Source organism: Hyperolius riggenbachi, chromosome 3 (genome assembly GCF_040937935.1).
Source record: "Hyperolius riggenbachi isolate aHypRig1 chromosome 3, aHypRig1.pri, whole genome shotgun sequence".
Taxonomy (NCBI): domain Eukaryota; kingdom Metazoa; phylum Chordata; class Amphibia; order Anura; family Hyperoliidae; genus Hyperolius; species Hyperolius riggenbachi.
The window spans coordinates 451,525,394-451,547,741 of record NC_090648.1 but is presented as its reverse complement, the minus strand read 5'-3'; the positions used below and the strand labels follow the sequence as shown (position 1 = coordinate 451,547,741).

Genomic DNA, 22,348 nt, shown 5'->3' with positions numbered 1-22,348 from the left:
TATTATAGTGTAGGTGTTTTCTAAAAATCCCTTTTACAGCAGAATAGTCTACTGCGGCTACATCCATTTCCACTCCCACATCATGGTCTGGCTCTTTACATATGTGTCCATTTAAAACTCAGAACCTCCTCTCTGTTTTAAAAGATACGCAACAGCATAATAACCTTTAACCAGTTCACCCCCAAGGGTTTTTACTCTAACGTACCATAGCAATTTTCACTTGTCAGTGCTCCTCCCTTTTATTCCCTAATAACTTTATTACTACTTATCACAAGAAAATGATCTATACCTCGTTTTTTTCACCACCAATTAGGCTTTCTGTGGGTAGTACATTTTGCTAAGAATTTTTTTTATTCTAAATGCATTTTAATGAGAAAAAAAACAAAAAAATAAAATAAAAAAAAAATTATTTCTCAGTTTTCAGCCATTATAGTTTTAAAATTAAACATTCTCCTGTGGATAAAACAAACACATTGTATTTGCCCAGTTGTCCCGATTATTAAACCATTTAAATTATGTCCCTATCACAATGTATGGCGACAGTATATTATTTTGAAATATAGGTGTTATTTTTCTGTTCTCTTTTTTTTTGTTCTGGCCATAATTACAAGCCCCTATGTAATAAATTAAAATTAATTTTCCCCCATAAAATATAGATTAAAAAAAGCTGAGTCCCTAAGGCAAGTATTTATTTATTTATTTTAAGCTGATTTTTTTTTTTTTTTTACAAGTGTTTTCTTTTGGAGGTGGAGTGTTGGAAGTGGAATTTTATTAATTTTATTACTCATGTGTATGTACTTGTAAATGTATGTATTTTGTACGTGTCATATACTTTTTGGCCACAAGATGGTGCTAGTGAACACTCGTTATAGTAAGTGTTCACTTTTTTTTTTTTTTTTTACACTTTATTTAATTGTTACATTTCCTGTTTTTGTGAATGGACGTAGCCGCTGTTCACGGTCACGTCCATTCACTCCAGGCACTGCGATTGGGTAGAGGACCGTTTGGTCCTCTAACCCCTAGGTTCTCAACGTGTGGTACGCGTACCCCAGGGGGTACTTCTGATGATTCCAGGGGGTACTCAGGCTTGAAAAACTTAACCAAGAATAACAAATTTAGAGTTTTAGAAAAGGATAAATCCTATTTAAACAACACCAAATTAGTGTTTTAGCTAATTAAAAGCAATTGTAAATGCTTAGAAATTATTTAGAACCAATTATCATGTACTATGATTAAATATATATTTCTCAAGGGGTACTTGGAATAATGTTTACTATGCTAGGGGGTACTTTGCAAGTACAGGGTTTGAAAAGGGGTACATACCAATAAAAGTTTGAGAAACACTGCTCTAACCCAATCCCTCAGCACGGGATCCCGACAGAAACGGCGGCCGTAGCGGCACGCACACGGCGGTAGCAGCGGCGGGAACGCACAACTTATTAATACGTCATGTTGCCGTTAATAGGGTAAAGCATGACGTTTTAATACGTTAGGATGCCACTAAATGGTTAAAGAAAAACATTTGTTACAACTGATAAAAATCCCACAATACATCTGCAGTGTCTACTTCCAGCTTTCATGGAAGCCGACATGGGGTTAACATCCTGTGTTTAAAAAATTAGCTGCTCTGTCTAGGCAGCCAGCTGAGTGATCAAATTACAGTTGTGATTAGTGACAAATGAGGGGGAATTGGAGAGGCTAAACTCTCTAAATACATACAGGGTGCATTTCTGTTTTCTTTGTCCTGTGCAAGAGTTGAGGTCCACTTTAAATTAAATCCACAGTAAGAGTGATATAAAGGCTGCCATGTTTATTTCCTTTTGAACAATACCAGTTGCCTGGCAGTCCTGTTGATCTTCTTGCATCAGTAGTGTCAGTTTCACAACCCTGAAACAAGCATGTGGCTAATTCAGTTAAACTTTAGTCAAAGCATCTGATCTGCACATGCTTGTTCAGGGTCTCTAGCTAAATGTATTAAAGGTAGAGGATCAGGGGAACTGCCAGGCAACAGGTATTGTTCAAAAGAAAATAAATATGGCTGCCTCCTTATCACTCTCACCTTGGGTTGCCTTTAAATGGGCACATGTGTATAGAGCCAGACCATGATCGAGTGGAAATGGATGAAGTTGCATCAGACCATTCTGCTACAAAAGGATTTTCAGAAAACACAATATGATACAGGCCATTATTAATGTTCACCAGTTTTCTCCCCTCCATAAATGATGATCTTTTTGCCAAGGCATAGTATGACTTCAAGTATACGAATGTGATTTAGACTAATCATATCACCATGTGTTTAATACCGATTTTTAAAGAGAACCTGTACTGAGTAAAATTATTTAAAATAAGCACGAGGTAATTTCAAATAAATATTGCATAGTTACCTTGCCATCAGTTCCTCTTAGAAGCTCACCATTTTCTTCTGACAATAATTCCTTCCAGTTCTGTCAACATTTTGTCAGAACTGAAATATACCAGTTGCTGTCAGTTACAGCCGAGAGGAGAAATGATGTGTCCATGTTTCCCTATGGCTCAAGTGGGCGATGTTACAGTTTAACTGTGTGCTGACCAGGAAGCTGTTATGGGGTAATGGCCATTTTCAAAATGGAGGACGGAGAATTCCCTTGATCAGTGGACAAACAGGATGCAGGAGAGGAGGAAGAGATTGAGGAGTAGACTATACAGGAGGTAAGTAGGACTTGTGTATGTTTATTTTGACTTAATTTTCAGTACAGGTTTTCTTTAAAGCAAAACAAAATGTAATCCCTTTTTAATAGTTTGTAGATGATGTCTGCTGATCACATGTAATAGAATGCTTGAGCTGTTCTTGTACAGAGCAGTAGCTACTGTGTCTGGCTGTAGGGGCCTCCACCCCACACTCACTCTTAGGGCTCATTCACACGAGGGGTGGTTTTTGTGCTTTTTTTTTCAAGTGCAGGTGATTTTCAAAATCGCCCCAAAAAACACTGCAACAGCAAAGGGTGCCTGTACCATTTTTGAGGCGATTTTGCCTCAATGGAAAGTATAGGGAAACCGCAAATGCTCACAAAATCGCTTTATGCAGCGATTGCATTCCCGTTTGAAGAATTTAAAGGAGTTATCAGACCAAAAAAAAAAACTACCAGCCCCATGCAGCCATCCTGTGCCCTCGTAGTCACTTACTGCTGCTCTGGTCCCCCTCCGTCAGCTCGTTTTGTTTTTGTTGACCTCGGGGTCGGCGGGCCGCATTGCGTACATTTTTACACATTCCTGCTGGTGCAGGAACATTAACATATACATTTTTATACGTTAGTGGTTCAACACGTAAAATTTTACGCGTTGAACCACTAGCGCGTAAAAATGTATGTTAATGCTCCTGCACCAGCGGGAATGCGTAAAACGGTACGCAGTGAGTGATTATGAGGGCACAGGATGGCTGCAGGGGGCTGGTAGAAGCCCCAGGTAAGTGAAACTTCCCCCCCCCCCCCCCGATAACTCCTTTCAAAATAAATACATTGTATTCATTCTTTTCCGGGTCAAAGAGTTCACTTCCAGACTTGTGTCAGGGAGTGAATTTAAAAACCGCACTGGAAAAGCGATTTTACCAAAATCGCAGCGCGCAGTGGAGCACTGGGAGAGGGGAAAAAAAAACAGCCGCACAAAATCGCAAAACCTTTGCGATTACAATTTATGCCTTAAAGATGATTAGGACAGATGAGTAGGGCTCACTAATAGAATGGGCAGAGGAAGATTAGCCAAGACACATGTAGGTCTTGGAGATGGGCAGCTAGATGCAAATCATTCAGAGTTGATGCAGTTTTTAGGGCTCATTTCCACTATAGCGAATCCACATGCGTTGTCCGCATGCGGATTCGCACAGCCAATACAAGTGGATGGGTCTGTTTCCACTTGTGCGTTGTGCGGAGCGGTTTTGTGTGCGGGGAAAATCTGCACGGCAGAGCCGTCAGAATTCGCTCCCCGCACACCGCTAAGCGAATCGCATACAATGTATCTAATAGGGAAATCGCATGCAGTTTTGGCATGCGGTTTTCCACGCGATTTTGCATAGGAGGTAATGTTAATTTACAAAGGCAGTGACATGGTTAAAATCGCCCACCTACTACCCTATGCGAAATCGCGGGAAAAAACTCATGCAAAATCGCACCTGCATGTGATTTCGTATGCAGTGATTTCCCGGCGATTCCGCACTGCACAAGTGGAAATGCAGCCTTAGTGTGAATTTATGCAACTTGAAAATTGACCAATCAAATCCCACTTTAGCTTAATTTGAATCCATCTTCAAGCTACATAAGATATTTGCATTATTCTGCATCAACTCAGAAGTATAGACCTGTTATTTATCATGCGTACTAGAGAGAGCAGACACTTGTTTTAAGAATTGGTCTGTGGATCAGCAGTGCAGTGGAAGTACTGTTTTTGTTTAAGGACACCTGAACTGTGGCATATATTTAATTCATTTTAAACTGTATCAGTTACCTGGCAGTCCTGCTCCTCTCTTTGGCATCATTAGGGTCTAAATCACACTAGAAACAAGCATGCAGCTAATCCAGTCAGGAACATCTGATCTGCATGCTTGTTCAGGGTCTATGGCTGAAAGTATTAGAAGCAGAGGGTCAGCAGGACAGCCAGGCAATCTGCATTGTTTAAAGGATACCCGAAGTGACATGAAATAGACGTGTATGTACAGTGCCTAGCAAACAAATAACTATGCAGTGTTGCTTGCTTTTTTTTTTTTTCTTTCTTTGCCGGAAAGTGTTAAACATCTGGTATGCAGGTGGCAATTCCTGTCTGAGTCAGGACTGGGTCAGACTACAGTGTCACCCTCGCTGATTTAGAAATTACAACTATAAAGCACTTTCCTAGCAGAAAATGGCTTCTGAGAGTATGAAAGCGATTAAAAGAATCAATAGTTCATAAATTTTAGTTCTGGCATACTTCAATGAATGTGTCATTAAGCAAAAATAGTGAAACCTTAAAGAAAACCTGTACTGAAAAAAAGTTCTCCTGGGGGGGGGGGGGGGGGTAATCACCTCAGTTGGACGAAGCCTCTGGACCCTATCGAGGCTTCCCCCGTCCTCCTGTGTCCCACGGCGGTCTCGCTGCAGCTCCCGGAACGCACAGGCGACAAATCCGACAAAGCCTGTGCAATATTTACCTTTTCGGGCTCCAGCAGGGGTGCTGTTGCGGCTCTTCTGACAGAGATAAGTGAAAATATTCTGTCTGGTCCGCTGTACTGCGCAGGCGCAGGAGACTTGCACCAGCGCAGTGGAGCGGCTCGACTGAGATCGGCTATTTTCACCTATCTCCGTGGGAAGAGCGGATACTGCGCCTGCGCTGGAGCCAAAAGGGAAATATTTACATCGCCGCTGCTCCGGGAGGATTTTCGCTGCCGCCGTGGGACCGAGGAGGACGGGGGAGGCCTCAATAGGATCCGGAGGCTTCCCCTACCCGAGGTGAGTACCCCCCCAGGGGAGTTGTTTTCATTACAGATTTTCTTTAAAAAGTAGATTAAAGATATTCCACAGTATTATTTTATATTTAAAACTTCATTTTAAATATTAAAAGCTGTTGAAGGACACCCGAGATGAAAATAAACTAATGAAATAAACAATTGTATCTATCCTCCTCCTAAAAATGACTAAGCTATTCCACAATTTTATTAATTAATTAATTTTTACTGTTTTATTTTAGCTCAGTGACACATTCATTGAAGTATGCCAGAGCTAAAATCTCTGAACCATTAACCGTTTTTTCTCTTTCCTGCTCTCAGAAGCCATTTTCTGCTAGGAAAGTGTTTTATAGTTGGAATTTCTTATCAGTGAGGGTCACACTGTAGTCTGACCCAGTCCTGACTCAGACAGGAACTGCCACTTCCATACCTGATGTTTAACTTTTTCAGGCAGAGAAAAAAAAGAGAACACAGCCTAGTTATGTGTGTGCTGGGCACTGTACATACACCTTTATCTCATCATGTTGCTTCCGGTATCCATTAAGGAAGGATGCTAACATGCAAATAACCACGAGATGGTGCTGTAACTATTAGATCTGAACTGCAGTCCTGCTAAACAGATCCAAATGAGAAGACATTACTGTGAAGTACCTGTAATAGTTACCATACACATTCTGAGTATAGGTAAAGGAGTACAGTACTTTCATGTGTGTTATATGCTTAAAAAGCATTGAACCGGTCTTCTTTCCCCAGTGATTCACACAAGGCCCATTTCACTATTTTTCTCATTCTAAAATAAGCTGCATACAGAATAAGTAGGCATCGTGTTCTTGAAGTCCGGCTACAGGACAGATTTTAATAAGCAGATCTTTCCCAGAACAGAGTTTTCTTAGTAACACACATACATACATTCCCAGTAAATATTTTACAAATCTTTACAGCATTAGTTTTTGAACATTAATTATTTTCAACAGATGACTGTACAACAAACATAACTCCAGCAAAGTTCTATGAACTACACTATCATGCGTGCTTTAAGCTCCCTGGCAGTATTGATGGTTACACATGTCAATACAAAACATGCTGTGAGCAGTACTGACATGCATACACATCAAGACTTTCCTGCACTGTATACTAGACCCTTGCTTGACACATTTTGGTAACTTACAGGAAAAAAGGTTATGAAAATTAAATTGGATCACTTTTTGAAAAGAAACTCTGGAAATTGAACACCAGTGAGGTTAAAGCTAACCTGAAGTGAAAATAAACTTATGAGATAATGAACTGTATGTATAGAATGGATGATAAATACAACATTAGTAATACAGAAGTCTCCAATCTTTACAGCTTCAACTTTAAAAAAAAAAAACCTGAGGTGTGTTTCTGACATCAATAATAGGACACAGAGGCACATTCTGCATATAATACCCATCCTCTATGTCCTTACAGTGTGCCCCCCAGTCTCCCCCTGTGCTCTGCTGTCCCCCATTATAAAAACTGCCAGGCTAGCGACACAGATTGTCACTAGCCGGCTGTTTACCTTTTGGCTGCAACTCAGACCCGCTCTCCCGCCTCCTCTATAGCGCGGCTCCCCGACTGTGTCCCTTCCCTGCCTGCCTCCGTAAGCCGATTGGAGGAAGCTTACGGAGGCGGGGAGCCGCGCTATACAGGATGCGGGGGAGCGGCGCTGAGTGGCAGCAAAAGGTAAACAGGCGATTAACGACAATCTGCATGTCGCTAGCCTGGCAGTTTTTATGGGGGACAGCAGAGCACAAGGGGAGCCAGGGTACACACTATAAGGACACAGAGTCTGGGCATTGTATGCAGAATGTGCCTCTGTGTCCTAATATTGATGTCAGAAACCCACCTCTGGTTCTCTTTAAAAAAACAGAACTAATGACCTTTTGAGCTTTCCTGCAGTAAAACCGCATTAGCATTCTTATCTCCCTGTTTCTCAGCTGTTTTAGCCCATTCAGGGAACACGGACTCTAAAAGCTCTTTTGCATTGATAACAACTTAAGTTTTTTTTTTTTTTTTTTTTAGCTCTTGCGGTACTGGAAAACAGAAAGAGACTCCAGATAATTTATGGGTAGCACTATATATTTATCTCATTGTGTCACTTCAGGTACTCTTTATGGCTGGGGATGTGTTGCTGAAAAAGTTAGCAAACTTGACACCCCCCCCCCCCCCCCCCCCCCCAAAAAAAAAGACCAGTCATAAAACATACATATATTTCCCCCCCCCCTAAACATTGCTTACCAAAAAAAACCTCAGAGAACCAAATCTGTCTTTAAATGAAGCCTGTAGTCATCTGCATAGCAGCACTCACACTGAGATTGGGATGGACAGCAGTGTTATCCAAGTATGCGCTACCGTACTGCGGTTTTAACTTAAAGTGAACCAGAGATGAAGCACCCTCATGTTCCATGTATATCAGTGGGAAAATTAGAGAAAACCCCTACCCTTCTCTGTTTCATTCTTCACTGCACAGCCTGCTTCTAATCAGCCCTGATAAAATCTCTGACTGAGCATTCAGTCTGGCTTTGCTCAGGAATCATTATAGCTGGGTCTGTCTTTAATGTCTTTTCAAGCCCAAGCCTGCCCCCTTCTGGCTCTGCTATGACTCAGCTATAATGATTCCTAAGCAAAGCCAGACAAGAATGCTCAGTCGGGGCTGATAGCAGGCGGGCTGAACAGTGAAGAATGAAGCAGAGAGAGCAGGGTAGGTGTTTTCTCTAATGTTCCTACTGATATATAGGGTAAAATACACGAGGGTGCTTTGTCTCTGGTTCACTTTAACACAAAAGTTTATTAGCACAAAGCATGTATTGAAAAGCTATTCTGATGATGTCATCTGCTGGTTGCCGTCACAAAGCGGTAGTGCTTGAATCCAATGACGTGGCTGGCCTGCCTCACAGGACTGGTGGAAGAACGCTGGTAATGCAGTCCTCATAAGAATGTATAACTTTTCCTGGCATTAGAATAATCCACACGCCACACGTGGTATACCCGGTGCAGTGGATGAAATCACAGACTTGCACTGATAACAGCATGAATGTCCTTCAGTTGATGTTAGGAGTGTGATGTTGCGCCCTGGATTAGCTGTTCTTTCTGGGATGGGTGGCATAAGAAATGCAGCTTCCTGGGCAGCAGTGTGACCTCCACAGACATGGCTTCATACTCCTCAGAGTCTATACTGAAATGGCCTTCTGTTCCCTACATGGAAAAGATAAAACAAGTCATTCCATCTAACATAAATTCAATAAAATACACCTTTTTTAACACGGCAAAGGAAAAATTTACAATGCAGTGCCCCCGAAACCCTACATACCCTATAATGCATTAGAATTCCCCCAAAAACACATTCTTCATATTGAGTTAACCTCCCTAAAGCTATTCCTCCCAACATAAATTCCTGCAAAACATGACTTGTATATAAAGCAGTTTGTTTTCAACAACAAAACATTTGTAAAGCGTTTTTCTCCCGTAGGACTCAAAGCACAAAAGCTTGCCTCAGATCAGTACATAGTGTGATTTGTACAGGGGGAAAAGTTATTGGATCATAAATGCCAGACTAAACAGATGGCTTTTCAGTGTTGATTTACAGTGGATCTGAGTAAAACTTTTACTCATTACATAATTGTGTTCCTTTCATATAGTTTATAGGGCATTTCTCAAGCCAAATACTTTTTGTTTGTATTAATACCCTAATTCCCTATAAACGAAACAAGCCTCGCCCTCAGCTTCTCCAAAGTGCCTTGGCACTTTGAGTATTAGTATCAATGGCTTATGGGAGCTCAGTCTGGGGAGGAGGAGGAGGTGTTACTAGCCAGAGATTTCAGAGGCAGAGGGGAGGAGGAGAGAGGAGTGAAGTTTTCACAGGCTGAGGGCTGGAGATGCAGATCAGCTTGCCTGTGTAATGATCACAAGCAGAACATGGCTGCTCTCATTGTATCACAGGAATAAATAATCATATACTGTTGAAGCTATTTGGTGCTAGATTTGCTGTGTAATCTAAATTTTAGATAAGATACATAGACAAGTTACTTGTTATAGTTAGTTTTTCATCTCGGATCCGCTTTAACCAGTTCACCCCCAAGGGTTTTTACTCTAACGGAGCAGTGCAATTTTCACTTGTCAGTGCTCCTCCCGTTTATTCCCTAATAACTTTATTACTACTTATCACAAGAAAATTATCTATACCTCGTTTTTTTCGCCACCAATTAGGCTTTCTGTGGGTAGTACATTTTGCTATGAATTTTTTTTATTCTAAATGCGTTTTAATGGGAAAAAAAAATGAAAAAAATAATTATTTCTCAGTTTTCAGCCATTATAGTTTTAAAATTAAACATTCTCGTGTGGTTAAAACAAACACATTTTATTTGCCCAGTTGTCCCGATTATTAAACGGTTTAAATTATGTCCCTATCACAATGTATGGCGACAATATATTATTTTGAAATATAGGTGTTAATTTTCTGTTTTTGTTTTTTTTGTTCTGGCCATAATTACAAGCCCCTATATAATACATTAAATTTAGGGAGGGCTGGAAGTGTAATTTTATTAATTTTATAATAGTGTGTATGTACTTGTGTATGTATGTGTAATATACTTTTTGGCCACAAGATGGCGCTAGTGAACACTCTCCCGTATAGGAAGTGATCACTTTTTTTTTTTTTTTACACTTTATTCAATTGTAACAGCTTCCTGTTTTTGTGAATGGACGTAGCCGCTGTTTGCGGTTGCGTCCATTCACTCCAGACAGTGCGATTGGGTAGAGGACCGCTCGGTCCTCTTCCCCAATCACTCAGCACGGGATCCCGACGGTAACGGCGGCGGTAGCGGCGCGCACACGTGCGGAGCGGCGGCGGGAACGCGTGACGTATTAAAACGTCATGTTGCCATTAACAGGCAAAAGCATGACGTTTTAATACAATGCATTGCCGTTAAATGGTTAAACGTGTCTAGGGTTGGAGCTGTGTTGATTAAGTTTGGCAAGGAATTCCACAGTGTAGAGGCAGCATGACAAAGCACATACAATAGAAAAAGTAAAGGTGGCTTACCTATTAATGATGCAAAAATTATAGGGAAAGAAATTTTATTTGCAAGGACGTGTTTCGTTGGTGCTCGCCACTTTCTCAGACCAATAGCACCCACATAACAAGTTGCCCATGCAAATCAAATGTATCTTTCCCTATTACTTTGTCTTCATTAAGAGGTAAGCCACCTCTACTTTTTCTGTTTTATGTGTTTTTAGCCGAATGTTATGTGATCCTGGGGTCCTCTCCACCCTCTATATGCTAGCTGTATCTCCCCTCCTTCAGTAGGGGAGTGAGGGACAGCTTACAGTGGCCAAGCCACTAGCTATACTAGTCCCTCCTTTGCCAAGAGTGCGACCTCCCTGCATCCAGCCATCCCTGGAGGTTTCCGAGTGGAGATGGGCTTGTGATCTCCACATGGTTAGTTGCTTCCTATGCAACCTACCTTTATGAGTATATTTCCTATTACCCATTTTTTCTACAATCAAAGTAGTGACATTGTGCTATTGGGCTCCCTTTGTCTCTGTTATTTCTAAAGGTCTTCATCCTATCCTGAGCCAATATTATTGGACACACTGTAATAGGGGGCAACAATGGAGGATACTATAACAGGAGGAATCTAATTGTATACACTATAAAAAGGGGTTATATAAGGGTGCTTCCTAAAGTGAGCATGCTGCAAAGGGAGGCATTATAATGGAAGACATAATGATGGAAAAGCAAGAAGCTAAACCAGGCCCAATTCTTGAAAACCCTACACACTTGTTTCCAATGTGACTGATACCAAGCAATCATCACAGCAGCCAGGCAACTATCATTGTGTTTTTTTGAGTCACATTTCCCAGAATCCTCCTAGTAATCAAGGTTTACTTACTTTCTACCCCATACAGAGGCTGAGGTTAGGCTATATGCTGTAAGTCACATTAAAGCTATACTGAAGCAGATCAAAAAATAAAATGAGTGAGATATTCACCTATGGAGAGGGAAGGATCTAGATCCCGTAGAGCCCTCCAAGGCCTCTCTCTGTGCCCTAGTTCCTGCACTGTCCTTCAGTGAAGTTCTGTGCTTTTGAAGTACATTCGTCCGTGCATGCCTCTGAAGGTGGGCGGATCCGTACTACGCAAGCCCGAGCTCACGCATGTGCAGCACGGATCCACTTCTCTTTGGAAGTACTCGGGGAGGGTCGAAGACATAGTTATCCAAGCCGGTCATATAAATTCACCACTGCCCGATGCTAGAACACTGGGCAGGAGCAAGGATAGGAAAGGCTCTATGGGATCCAGAGCCTTTCCTCTCCATAGGTAAGGTCCCCCCCCCACCCCTTCAGTATTACCATACTTAAAGTAACTGTAGCATGGATTATAGGAAACTGGACTTCAGCCAGTTGTTTAGCACTGATTGCTTTCAGTAAAGTTCTGTGGAGAACCTTGGCCTGCTTCAATGCTCCCTGCCTATGACTGCTGTCTCTCAGATTACTGCGTTGCTTAGAGCGTGATTACCTCTGGCAGCTGTATACTGCAGCAACTGGCCTCAATCCTCTGGGCATCTTTAGGACACAGGGAAGGATCATTCATCTTCTCCACACTGTGGGAGAAAAACAAGGTTGTGTCAGGCGAAGAACAGAAATGAAAACAAACGAAGAAAGCAAGCAAGTCACATGACTCACCCACAGCTAATGAACTTGAACTTCCTGAGGGTGTCCGGCTCAATGCAGATGCTCATGGAATCCAGGGGGCGCTAGAAGGAAAACCAAGAACAAACATACTGTAAATGGTACAGTAATTTTCGGGCCAAAAGACACTCTGGAGCATAAGACGCATCTAGGTTTAGAGGACCAAAACTAGGGTAAAAAAAACAACTAAACAAAACCTGGTGCGTCAATGGTTCAGGAGCGTCTTGTGGATCTTCTACCCTCAATCCCCCCCCAATTATTTCCCCCTTGTACTTCTTGTGTCCTTCGCTGTCCCTCCTGTGACCTTCTTTGCCCCTTGTCTCTCCACTGTCCCCCTGTCTCATCTCCATGTCCCCCTCCGTGTTTCCACTGTCCTCGTTATTGTGTCCCCCTGCACGTCTCCACTGCCCCCATCTCGTCTCTGTTAAATAATAATTGTTTAGTAAAGAAAAAAAAGGCTTATATATTAAAATGTAATGTTCATTATTGTGCAAGGCATGATCAGAATTTCATTTGCGTCCGCTATAAAGAATCTCCTCTTACGGTGAGGTCCGGCTGCTGGTTCTGGGTGCGGATAGTCAGCTCCACTGCAGAGACCTCGGCCTCCTCCCACGGCTCTGGAACGGCTTCCACCGGAACCTCTGCAAAGCAGCAAACACAAGAGAGGGGAGCTGCGTTACAGCAAAACTGTGCTAACAACTATATACTGTATTTAAAAAAAAAAAAAAACACTGCAAAAGCAGCCAGGAACATACCAGAAGATATTTCAAGACCGAACTTTACTATCAGCACAAGCACATTATCGATTAACATTTTTTTTAAATTGAGATAGGAATTGTTTGGGAAGTGCTGTTAAGTATGGGTGTATACATTTGATTGCTAATCTGTTTGTTTACTGTTATCAAATTCCTTTCACACTTCCCTGACACTGATTCTGACAGGCCAGTGAACCTTAAGGAGGGGGGATTCTCTCACACTACATCTGTTAACCCTGGGTATGAGAGAGACAGCTCTCAGCAGCTGCCTGTCTCTGACTGAGCTCTCTGCAGAAAGCAGAGGAAATGTATCTTGTGTGCAACATGAACAGTTGTAGTGTGTGAAACCTGATACCAGAGCCATTGCATATAACTCTGCTTCAATATTACACTGTTCTTAGCATGTCAGACTGCAGAGATTCACCTATGCAAATGAGACATTCCAAACATAGCTAAAATCTACACACAGTGAATTCCAGCTTCTGCCTCTGATATTTAAAGGGAACCAGAGCTGAAGGGATCCTTAAAAATGAAAAAAAAAAGAGTTTATACATTCCTGGGGCTTCCCCCAGCCCCATAAGCCTGGATCGCTCCCACGCCACCATCCTCCGCTGCCTCTATCGCCAGTACCAGGTCCCATCACTTCCGCCGGACGCGATCAGTTGTACGCATGCACAGGGGCTCCTTGCGGTTTTGCACGCATGCGCCTGCATAGTACGGAGGGAGCGCACTGTGCTTGCGTCGACTGGCCGAAATTACGGGACCCGGTACCGGCGATAGATGCAGCGGAGGATGGCGGCGTGGGAGCGATCCAGGCTTATGGGGCTGGAGGAAGCCCCAGGTATGTATAAATCTATGTATTCTTCATCTCTGGTTCGCTTTAACATGAAAAGTTAAATGTTTACACAGCTACTCAGACATTATTAGTACATTGTCATTTTAGAACACTTGGTTTGATAGTGTTCCTTTAAGTAAAGCACAGTACACACATCCAATTTTGATTGGCAAATGATCGGCCAATTTTACCACCTCCATGTAGTATGAGCCGTCCGATTTTGAATACTATGAACAGATTGTGGAAGTAAGCTCTCATACTACATGGAAGTGGTAACATTGCCCAATCACTGGTCAATCAAAATTGGATGTGTGTACCAGGTTTATAGTGTACCTGAGATGGAGAAGAAAACCCTTTTACACATACCTGGGGCTTCCTCTAGCCCTGGGGTGTCAACCCGGTCCTACGAGGGCCAAGGTCCTCACACATTTTTGACACAGCTCAAATCAATTGATGCTCTAGCCCCTTCAGGCCGATTGCTCCCTTGCCATCCTCCGCTAGGCGACGCAGTAAATCAGCCAGTTGGCTTCAGTTGGAGCATGCGCAGTCCCGCCGGGAGCATTCTGCGGCTGCGCAAGCGCAAACGCTCCCAGCTGTGTGAGAGCAACGGGGCCACCCCACGAAGCACGACTTCTGAGATGTACCGGGCCGTCCAGCTGGGGATTGGGCGGCCCGGGGAGACATTAAAGGAGCAATCAGTCTAAGAGAGCTGGAAGAAACCTCAAGTATGTATACATTTGTTTTTGTCCCCACCTCAGGTTCCCTTTATGTGTGTTTATACTGTACATACTGGGGGTGACATGCTTGTATTAAAGCCTTATACAGCAGTTTGGGGAGAAAGAGGTCCTCTGTAGAAGTGAATGGCGTTTACAGTTTCTAAGGGTGACCATACACCACGCAATTTAGACTGTACAATCTTACCACCTCGACTTACTATAAAGGTCATCAGATTGAGAATACTTTGAACACAAGTGTTTAGGTAAATGTGAAGGCGGTAAAGATTGTACAATCAAGAGACGGCTTACACTGGCCACGGGATTGTGAAGTGTGAGACACTTGATGCGTTCCATTGCGCTTGTTATACAATCACAACAGTCCCGAGAGGTCGCACCACACGTTACCATTCGTACTGTGAGACGGCTGGTTAGTGGAGTTCCAGATACCCGAGTCTCTACTGTATTGCATTATGAGATTGGCAATCAGGTTTCCAACAGCAGCGAACATTTTCTGCTCACTAATTTAAAAAAAAACTGTCTCCAAAATACTCACCTAAATGTAGTGATCACTACTCGAAGGGCTTGTATAGATGACCGGTGCAAATGGCACACACAAGTGCAACACACTGCATGTGTGCAGCTTCACTTAAACTGTGCTGCTCTTGGTCGACTAAGAGCTATGCTGCAATCGACTGATTAAGAGCCGTGCTGCAATTGGCCGATTAGGAGCTGTGCTGCAACTGGCCGATTAAGAGCTGTGTTGCGATTGGCCGATTAAGAGTTGTGCTGCGAATGGCTGATGCCAATAAAGCAGGACCACAGTGGAAACCGTAACTAATCTGTCTGTGTACAGCACATTTCCTCCACAGTGCAGCTGCTGAAGTGTTCTTCAGCTCACGAGGAGCTTTACTAATTCAGACCCAACATGTTTTATAACACAAGTACTAGATGAAAGCTCTGTATACATATAGGATAAATGTCACTTGTAATTATCCTTCCTGATTGCTTTGGGTGACAGTTTACTGCCCAGTACAACTAGGCGGATCCCTGAAAGCACAGGAGTCAGCATGGAGAGACAACCATACTCGGTGTTGGTTTGTCACCTGAAATGATCATGAATTGTGCCTTCTATGGAAATGTGAACATGAATGGATGCTGAAAAGCCAGCAATTGTTGAATGATCATAGAGACCCTCAATGTTTTCTTTTACACATGGTTTATAATGTTAGTATTTGTCTGTAAAACAGGGACATTGTAGAAGAAAAAAAATGAAATAACGGTTTTATGGTAAAGGACAGAGGAACATACCAACTTTTGGGGGTGACCAGTATTGGGCGAGCCTCCGGTATATCCTAACGTGAAGAGGTGGGCGGAGCGGCTTTCCTTCTGGCTCCTCCGGAGGTCGTTCTGTGGGTCCCAGGAATGAGAGGGAAGCCTGATGCCTCTGGGGCCACTCCTGAAATATGAAAGAAAATAGTGGTTTTATAGGAAACATTGCAGAGGCCTGGCGTCCCTTTGGGCAGCTGAAAGCACTATTTCTATGTGAACCACTAAAGATGAAACGATGACTGTAGTCTAGCTTCAATCTCTGGGGGATTAGGGAGAAGGTATATTGTCCTTCTTAGGAGCTTAGGAAAAATAAATAAATCACAGAAGGCTTCTCTAGCACTTTCTCCAGTTTATTCACAACTTAATAGGGTTCCAACTTACGTACATTTATTTAACCTCAATTCAACAATGGAGAATTGGAGGCCGACTGCTTCTGAGGTCACTTAAAGGACCACTATCGCGAATAAAGTAGGCAGTTAAAGTGAATGTTTACTTATTTAAAAATCGAAAAGTCAGATACTCACCTAAGGAGAGGGAAGACTCGGTCCTAATGAGCCTTCCCTCTCCTCTCCCGGTACCCGGTCCCGCGCAGGATCCCCCGTAGCAGTATTCGACCAGTTCGGTCAAATACTGCCACTTCCGCATGCCGAAGGGAGCTTTCGGAAGCCTTCGGGAGCACTCGGGCTCCCAAAGACGGGCTGCTCCACTACGCATGCGCGAGCGCCCTCTATGACGCACTAGCGCGTGCGTAGTATGGAGCGGCCAGTCTTCGGAAGCCCGAGTGCTCCCGAAGACCTCCGAAGTCCCTGCGGCGGCGGACGCGAACGGGGGAGCCAGCGCAGCACCGAGTGAGGAGAGGGAAGGCTCATTAGGACCGAGCCTTACCTCTCCTTAGGTGAGTATCTGACTTTTTTATTTTTAAATAGGTAACCACTGGCTTTAAAGCGGTCTAACACCCAGCATTTCAACTTTGCTTTAAAAGATTGCTTACAGCTTAGAAACTATTATGCTAGATTTTTTTAAGCAGAAATTCACTGAATGGGTTAAACATGACATTTTAGTTTTGCATTTAGCTAGAAATCCACATCCATGCTGAGCTTAAAGGCCCATACACACGTCGGATTTCCGCAAACGACGGGTCGTTTGAACGCCCCGTCGTTCGCCCGCTAAATCAGGCGTGTGTACAGACCATTGTTCGTTTGATAAGAGTGGGTTTGAGCGATCCGCCCGGCGGATCGCTCAAACTCACTCTTATCAAACGAACGATAGTCTGTACACACGCCCGATTTAGCGGGCGAACGACGGGACGTTCAAACGACCCGTCGTTAGCGGAAATCCGACGTGTGTATGGGCCTTTAGATACAAATGCATCTTTGTTTGGAATGCAAATAGACCTCTGAAAAGCCATCTGTGCTCTCTCAGAGAGGCGTTTGTTTATTTACATTGTAAATAGATACATTTGTATCTAAACCTCAGCAGGGAAGCAGATTTCTAGCTAAATGCAACACTAAAATGTCATGTTTAACCCATTCAGTGAATTTCTGCTAAAAGAAAAAATCTGGCATAATAGTTTCTAAGCTGTAAGCAATCTTTTAAAGCAAAGTTGAAATGCTAGGTGTTAGACCACTTTAAAATCGGAAAGAACAGACAGGTTTTGGGCCAGTCCATTTCCTCGTGGGGGATTCTCAGGGTTTTCTTTGTTTTCAACAGCATTTGCTGAACAGCAGCTGCAAAGTCTAACTGACAAAATGGTGTGCAAGTGAGTGTAGAGGCTGGCTGGTATCTTAAAACCTGTCAGTTCTGTCAGATTTTAACTGCCTACTTTTTTCACGATAGTGGTGTTTTGAGGTGCCTATAGATCAATGCATTGGCAGATCGACCAAGAGACAGATCTCTTTCTATCGAATCTGACCAGAGAGAGATCTGTTGGCTACTCATCCCCCACCTATGCATTTAAGACATTATCTCCTGCCATGGTCCCCTTTAATCTTTCGCATTGCGGACGGGCTTCCGACGTTAAAGAAAACCTGAGATGGGGCCTTAAAGGACAACTGTAGTGAGAGTTAAATGGAGGCTGTCATATTTATTCCAAGTCATACCAGTTGCCTGGCTATCCTGCTGATCCTCTACCTCTAATACTTTTAGCCACAGCCCTTGAACAAGCATGCAGCAAATCAGGTGTTTCTGACATTATTGTCAGATCTGACAAGAAGAGCGGCATGCTTGTTCCTGGTGTTGTTCAGACACCACTGCAGCCAAATAGACCAGCAGGGCTGCCAGGCAACTGGTATTGCTTAAAAGGAAATATACCTCTCACTACAATTATCCTTTAAAAAGAAAATATACGGACCTGGGGCTTCCTCCAGTCCCCTCCGGGCTGATTGTTCCCTCGTCCTCCTCCTCGTTCTTCAGTGATTGGCCCGGAAAGTCCTCCGGTCTGGGCCAACAGCGCATGCGCGGCCGTGCTCCCAATGCCTGGAGCGTTCTCCGCCTGCGCAGAAATACTACGCAGGCCAAAATGCTCCCGGCAATGGGGTAGTGCGCACAGCCAGACTGCGCCTGCGTCAACTGGACAACTTACCGGGGCCAGTCAAGGATGAACCAGGCAGCAAGGAAGCTATCAGGCCGGAGGAATGTATAATTTTTAAGGCCCTTTAACCCTCCTGGCGGTCTATTAAAAACCGCCAGGGGGCAGCAGAGCAGTGTTTTTTTAAAAAAAAAATTTAAATCAAGCAGCGAGACCACGGCTTGCTACGATAGCCGCTGTGCAGCGGCATCCCCCCACCCTCTTCGATCGCCTCCGGCGATCTCGGATCAGGAAATCCCGTTCAAAGAACGGGATTTCCTGGAGGGCTTCCCCCGTCGCCATGGTGACGGGCGGCATGACGTCACCGATGTCATTGGGAGTCCTGATCTACCCCTCAGCGCTGCCTGGCACTGATTGGCCAGGCAGTGCACGGGGTCTGGGGGAGGGCGGCACGGCGAGCGGCGGCTAATCGCCAGCGATCAGAATGCGCACGCAGCTTGCAAAGTGCTTGTGTTGTGCGTGTTGCAAAAAAAAAAAAAAAAAATCATGCAAATCGGCCCAGCAGGGCCTGAGAAATCCTCCTGCGCGGCATAGCCCGTGTTCAGCACGGGCTTACCGCCAGGGAGGTTAAAGTGGACCTGACCTCAGTACTCCTCTCTGCTCTAAAAGATATACAACAGCATAATATCCTTCAAACAAAAAACATTTCTTTGTTACAGCTGATACACATCCTGCAATAAATCTGCAGTTTCTACTTCCTGATTCATGGAAGCAGACATATTGTCTACAGCCTGTGCTTTCAAATGGGCTTATCTATTGATCTGCCATAGGCAATCATGTGACACAGGGGAGAGATTAGATTACAACTAGTAATTAGACACAAATGAGGGGGAATTACACAGGCTAGAACAGGCATGGGCAAACTTGGCCCTCCAGATGTTAAAGAACTACAAGTCCCACAATGCATTGCACGAGTCTGACATCCACAGTCATGACTCATAAAGGCAAATGCATTGTGGGACTTGTAGTTCTTTTACATCTGGAGGGCCAAGTTTGCCCAGGCCTGGGCTAAACTCTCTAAATACATACAGGGTGCATTTCTGTTATGTGTTCCTTGTGTCCTGTGCAAGAGTTCAGGTCCACTTGAAGGTCTATTTAAAGCCCCATCTCAGGTACACTTTAAGCACGTGGCCTGTCTGACAGATGGGCATCATGGTGAGGGCACAGGATGACTGCAGGGGGCTGGAAGAAGCCCCATGTAAATTAAACTGCTGGGGAGTTGTTGTTTTTTTTATTTAGGTTCCCTTTAAAATATCCTAAAAATAAGGATAATGATGACATCACTGAGATAAAGATTTTCTTTCTTTAACGTTTCTTCAAAGCTAAACACAGCACTTTAAAGAGTAACTGTCGGGCATAAAATAAAAAATTAATTCTTTATTTTTATCTAACAAACAAGTACGGTAATAAGGATGCTAACCAGGCAATCCAAAAGTTAAAATCACTGTTACTTTTCTTGTTAATAAATGATCATTCCCCAGTTTACCTGACTCTTATTTGGTACACACAAAATTTGGTACACAAAAAGGAAGTTGCAGGGCATGCTGGGTTGTCCTCTTTTGCTTCTCTACTTCTCCTCAGACTTAACTAATGCAGCCTGACTGGCTGAAGCCTGTTCCCTCCTGTTTTCCCCTCCCACACCTCTGTTCCTCTCTGATTGGCCAATATTTCTCATGCTGAGGCAATGCACTTTCTATAGTGAAGGGCGGGCAAATCAGGCAGGGGATAGTAGGGAGGAAATCGGGATTGGCTTCAAAATAACCATTAAAATCAAAATGTGGACAGTGCAATACACATGTTATGTAAGTAGAGCAAGTATTTATCTACTTGTGTTTTTTTCTGAGATAGTATGGCTGACAGCTCCTCTTTAACCATTAGGCAAAAAAAAAAGTGTACGCGGGTAATGGGTACTCTTAAAAATAGATCCACAGATTAGGATTATAATAACCAGCACTCCCATCGGCAAGATGTTTAGCTAAATGCTCTCCTTTCCCATCAGTCTTACGTAAAAGTGTTTAACTGCTCTGCCATTTACTATTAAGCATGACGGCTCACATAAATGGACCATTGAACAGCAGAAATAGGCCTATTCAGCCCAAAACATCACCTTGATCCGCCCTAATTGCACGTTCCCTTCCTGCGTGTGAGACCTGATCAGTCAGATCATTGTCAGCCTGTTCCCATCCTCTCCCTTTCCATGAAAGTGCGGCCTTATAAATAGCACCCTGTGCACTTAGCCTCTAAATGGGAGCCGTGACTCAGGCCTGGTGATCATTACTTCTCTCTACTGGAGCAAAGGCTTCACACTGTACAGAAAGGCTCTGTGCTTTAAAGGGAACCTAAACTGAGAGGGATATGGATGTTTCCTTTTAAACAATACCCGTTGCCTGGAAGTCCTGTTGATCTCTTTGGCTGCAGTAGTGGCTGAATCACACACCTGAAACAAGCATGCAGCTAATCCAGTCTTAGCTTCAGCCAGGGTACCTGATCTGAATGCTTGTGTAGCTAAAAGTATTAGAGACACAGGATCAGCAGGAGAGTCAGGCAACTGGTATTATTTTAAAAGGAAAAATCCATAGCCTTCTCAGTTTAGGTTTTCATTAACCTCCTTAGCGGTATGCCCGACACTGTATCAGGCATACCGCTCGCTGGCCCCAGGAGTCCCCCAGTATAATGTTAACAGATCGCACGCTTGTAAAACCTTTAGCTAGTACTAGGCTAGCTAGTACATGTGGCCGGCATCCCCTCTCACCCCGCCGCTCCCCCGTTTATACATTACCCAGCCTGGATCCAGCAATCAGCGCAGCCTCCCTGCAGATCTCCGGTCCCCTCTATGGGGAGGATCGGGTCTGCGCATGACACCGGTGACATCATGTACGATCCTCCCCATAGAGAAGAGCGGAGCTGTCCGGGGAGGCTGCACTGATCGCTGGATTCAGGCTGGGTAATGTATTAGCAGGGGGATCGGGGGGATCAGCAGCAATCAAGGGGATGCCGGCCACATGTACTAGCTAGCCTAGTGCTAGCTAAAGATTTTACAAGTGTGCAATCTGTTAAAATTATACTGGGGACTCTAGGCTGCAAAACCTGAGCGGCGTAACGCTCAGGAGGTTAACTGATGGGTAAAGTTAGCCATACATCTAGTGATGATGGGCAGATTTCACCAAAAGACAAATCTCTCTCTGATCCAATCTGATTACAGAGAGATCTGTCGGCTGACCATACACAGCAGTCCAATTCCCGATCAATTTCAGCATGAAATCTTTAGGGAATCATCCAAGCCCGCCACATCCGCTGCTCCCCTAATGTATAAATGTGTGTGCATTTATACATTACCTGCCCAGTGTCGCGGTGCCCATCAGTCTTCCAATCAGTCCTATACTTGCCGCTTGCATGGGACGTCACATGTGCGCTGGCTTCCCATGCAGTGTGTATACCGCTAATGGAAGAGTGGCAGATTTGGAAAACGGACGGGCACCACAACACAAGACAGGTAATATATAGATGCACAGACATTTATACCGGGGCTCACCTGTGCTTCTCGTCTGGGTGTTGCATGAGGGTTTGGGGGTCCTGGGCACTGGCAGAGCCGGGGGACCCCGCCTGTCATGTGCACCATTGTTTGTGTTTTTACACACATTTATACATGCACGGAACAGCGCCGAGCGTTTCGTCACTCCTCCCGATATCGCTGGCCATTACCGTCGCGCACACGATGAACCATGACGACCCGACATCTTGCAGCATGTCCAACCGATTTATGTGACCAATTTCAAACCACAATTAGTCGCATTGTCGATCAAGCATGCACTTGGTGGCACCAATTTTTATCCGATTATGATAATTGAATCGGATGGTCGGTCGGCTGCCAAGTTGCCTGATGTATGGCCACCTCAACAGGGACTATTTGGCAGCCAGTCCTGAATGACTAGAATGACAATGCCACAGGTGGAGAGAATTAGAGGAT

General features: G+C 43.9%; 1 protein-coding gene across 3 annotated transcripts in view; it reads right to left on the bottom strand.

Annotated features, from left to right (window-relative positions):
• Window positions 1-7,668: 7,668 nt before the first annotated feature.
• The window catches only part of AGK (acylglycerol kinase), a 91,615-nt gene continuing 76,935 nt past the window's right edge, over window positions 7,669-22,348 (bottom strand). For 2 of the 3 annotated variants that reach the window (XM_068272993.1, XM_068272992.1), the window contains exons 12-16: window positions 15,774-15,921; window positions 12,703-12,800; window positions 12,154-12,224; window positions 11,987-12,071; window positions 7,670-8,665 (exon numbers count right to left, since the gene is read on the bottom strand). In XM_068272993.1, the coding sequence (XP_068129094.1) occupies window positions 8,522-8,665; window positions 11,987-12,071; window positions 12,154-12,224; window positions 12,703-12,800; window positions 15,774-15,921 (546 nt within the window). In that variant the 3' untranslated portion in view covers window positions 7,670-8,521. Of the gene's footprint in view, window positions 8,666-11,986; window positions 12,072-12,153; window positions 12,225-12,702; window positions 12,801-15,773; window positions 15,922-22,348 lie in introns of all 3 variants that reach the window. The other variant, XM_068272994.1, reaches the window with a different exon arrangement.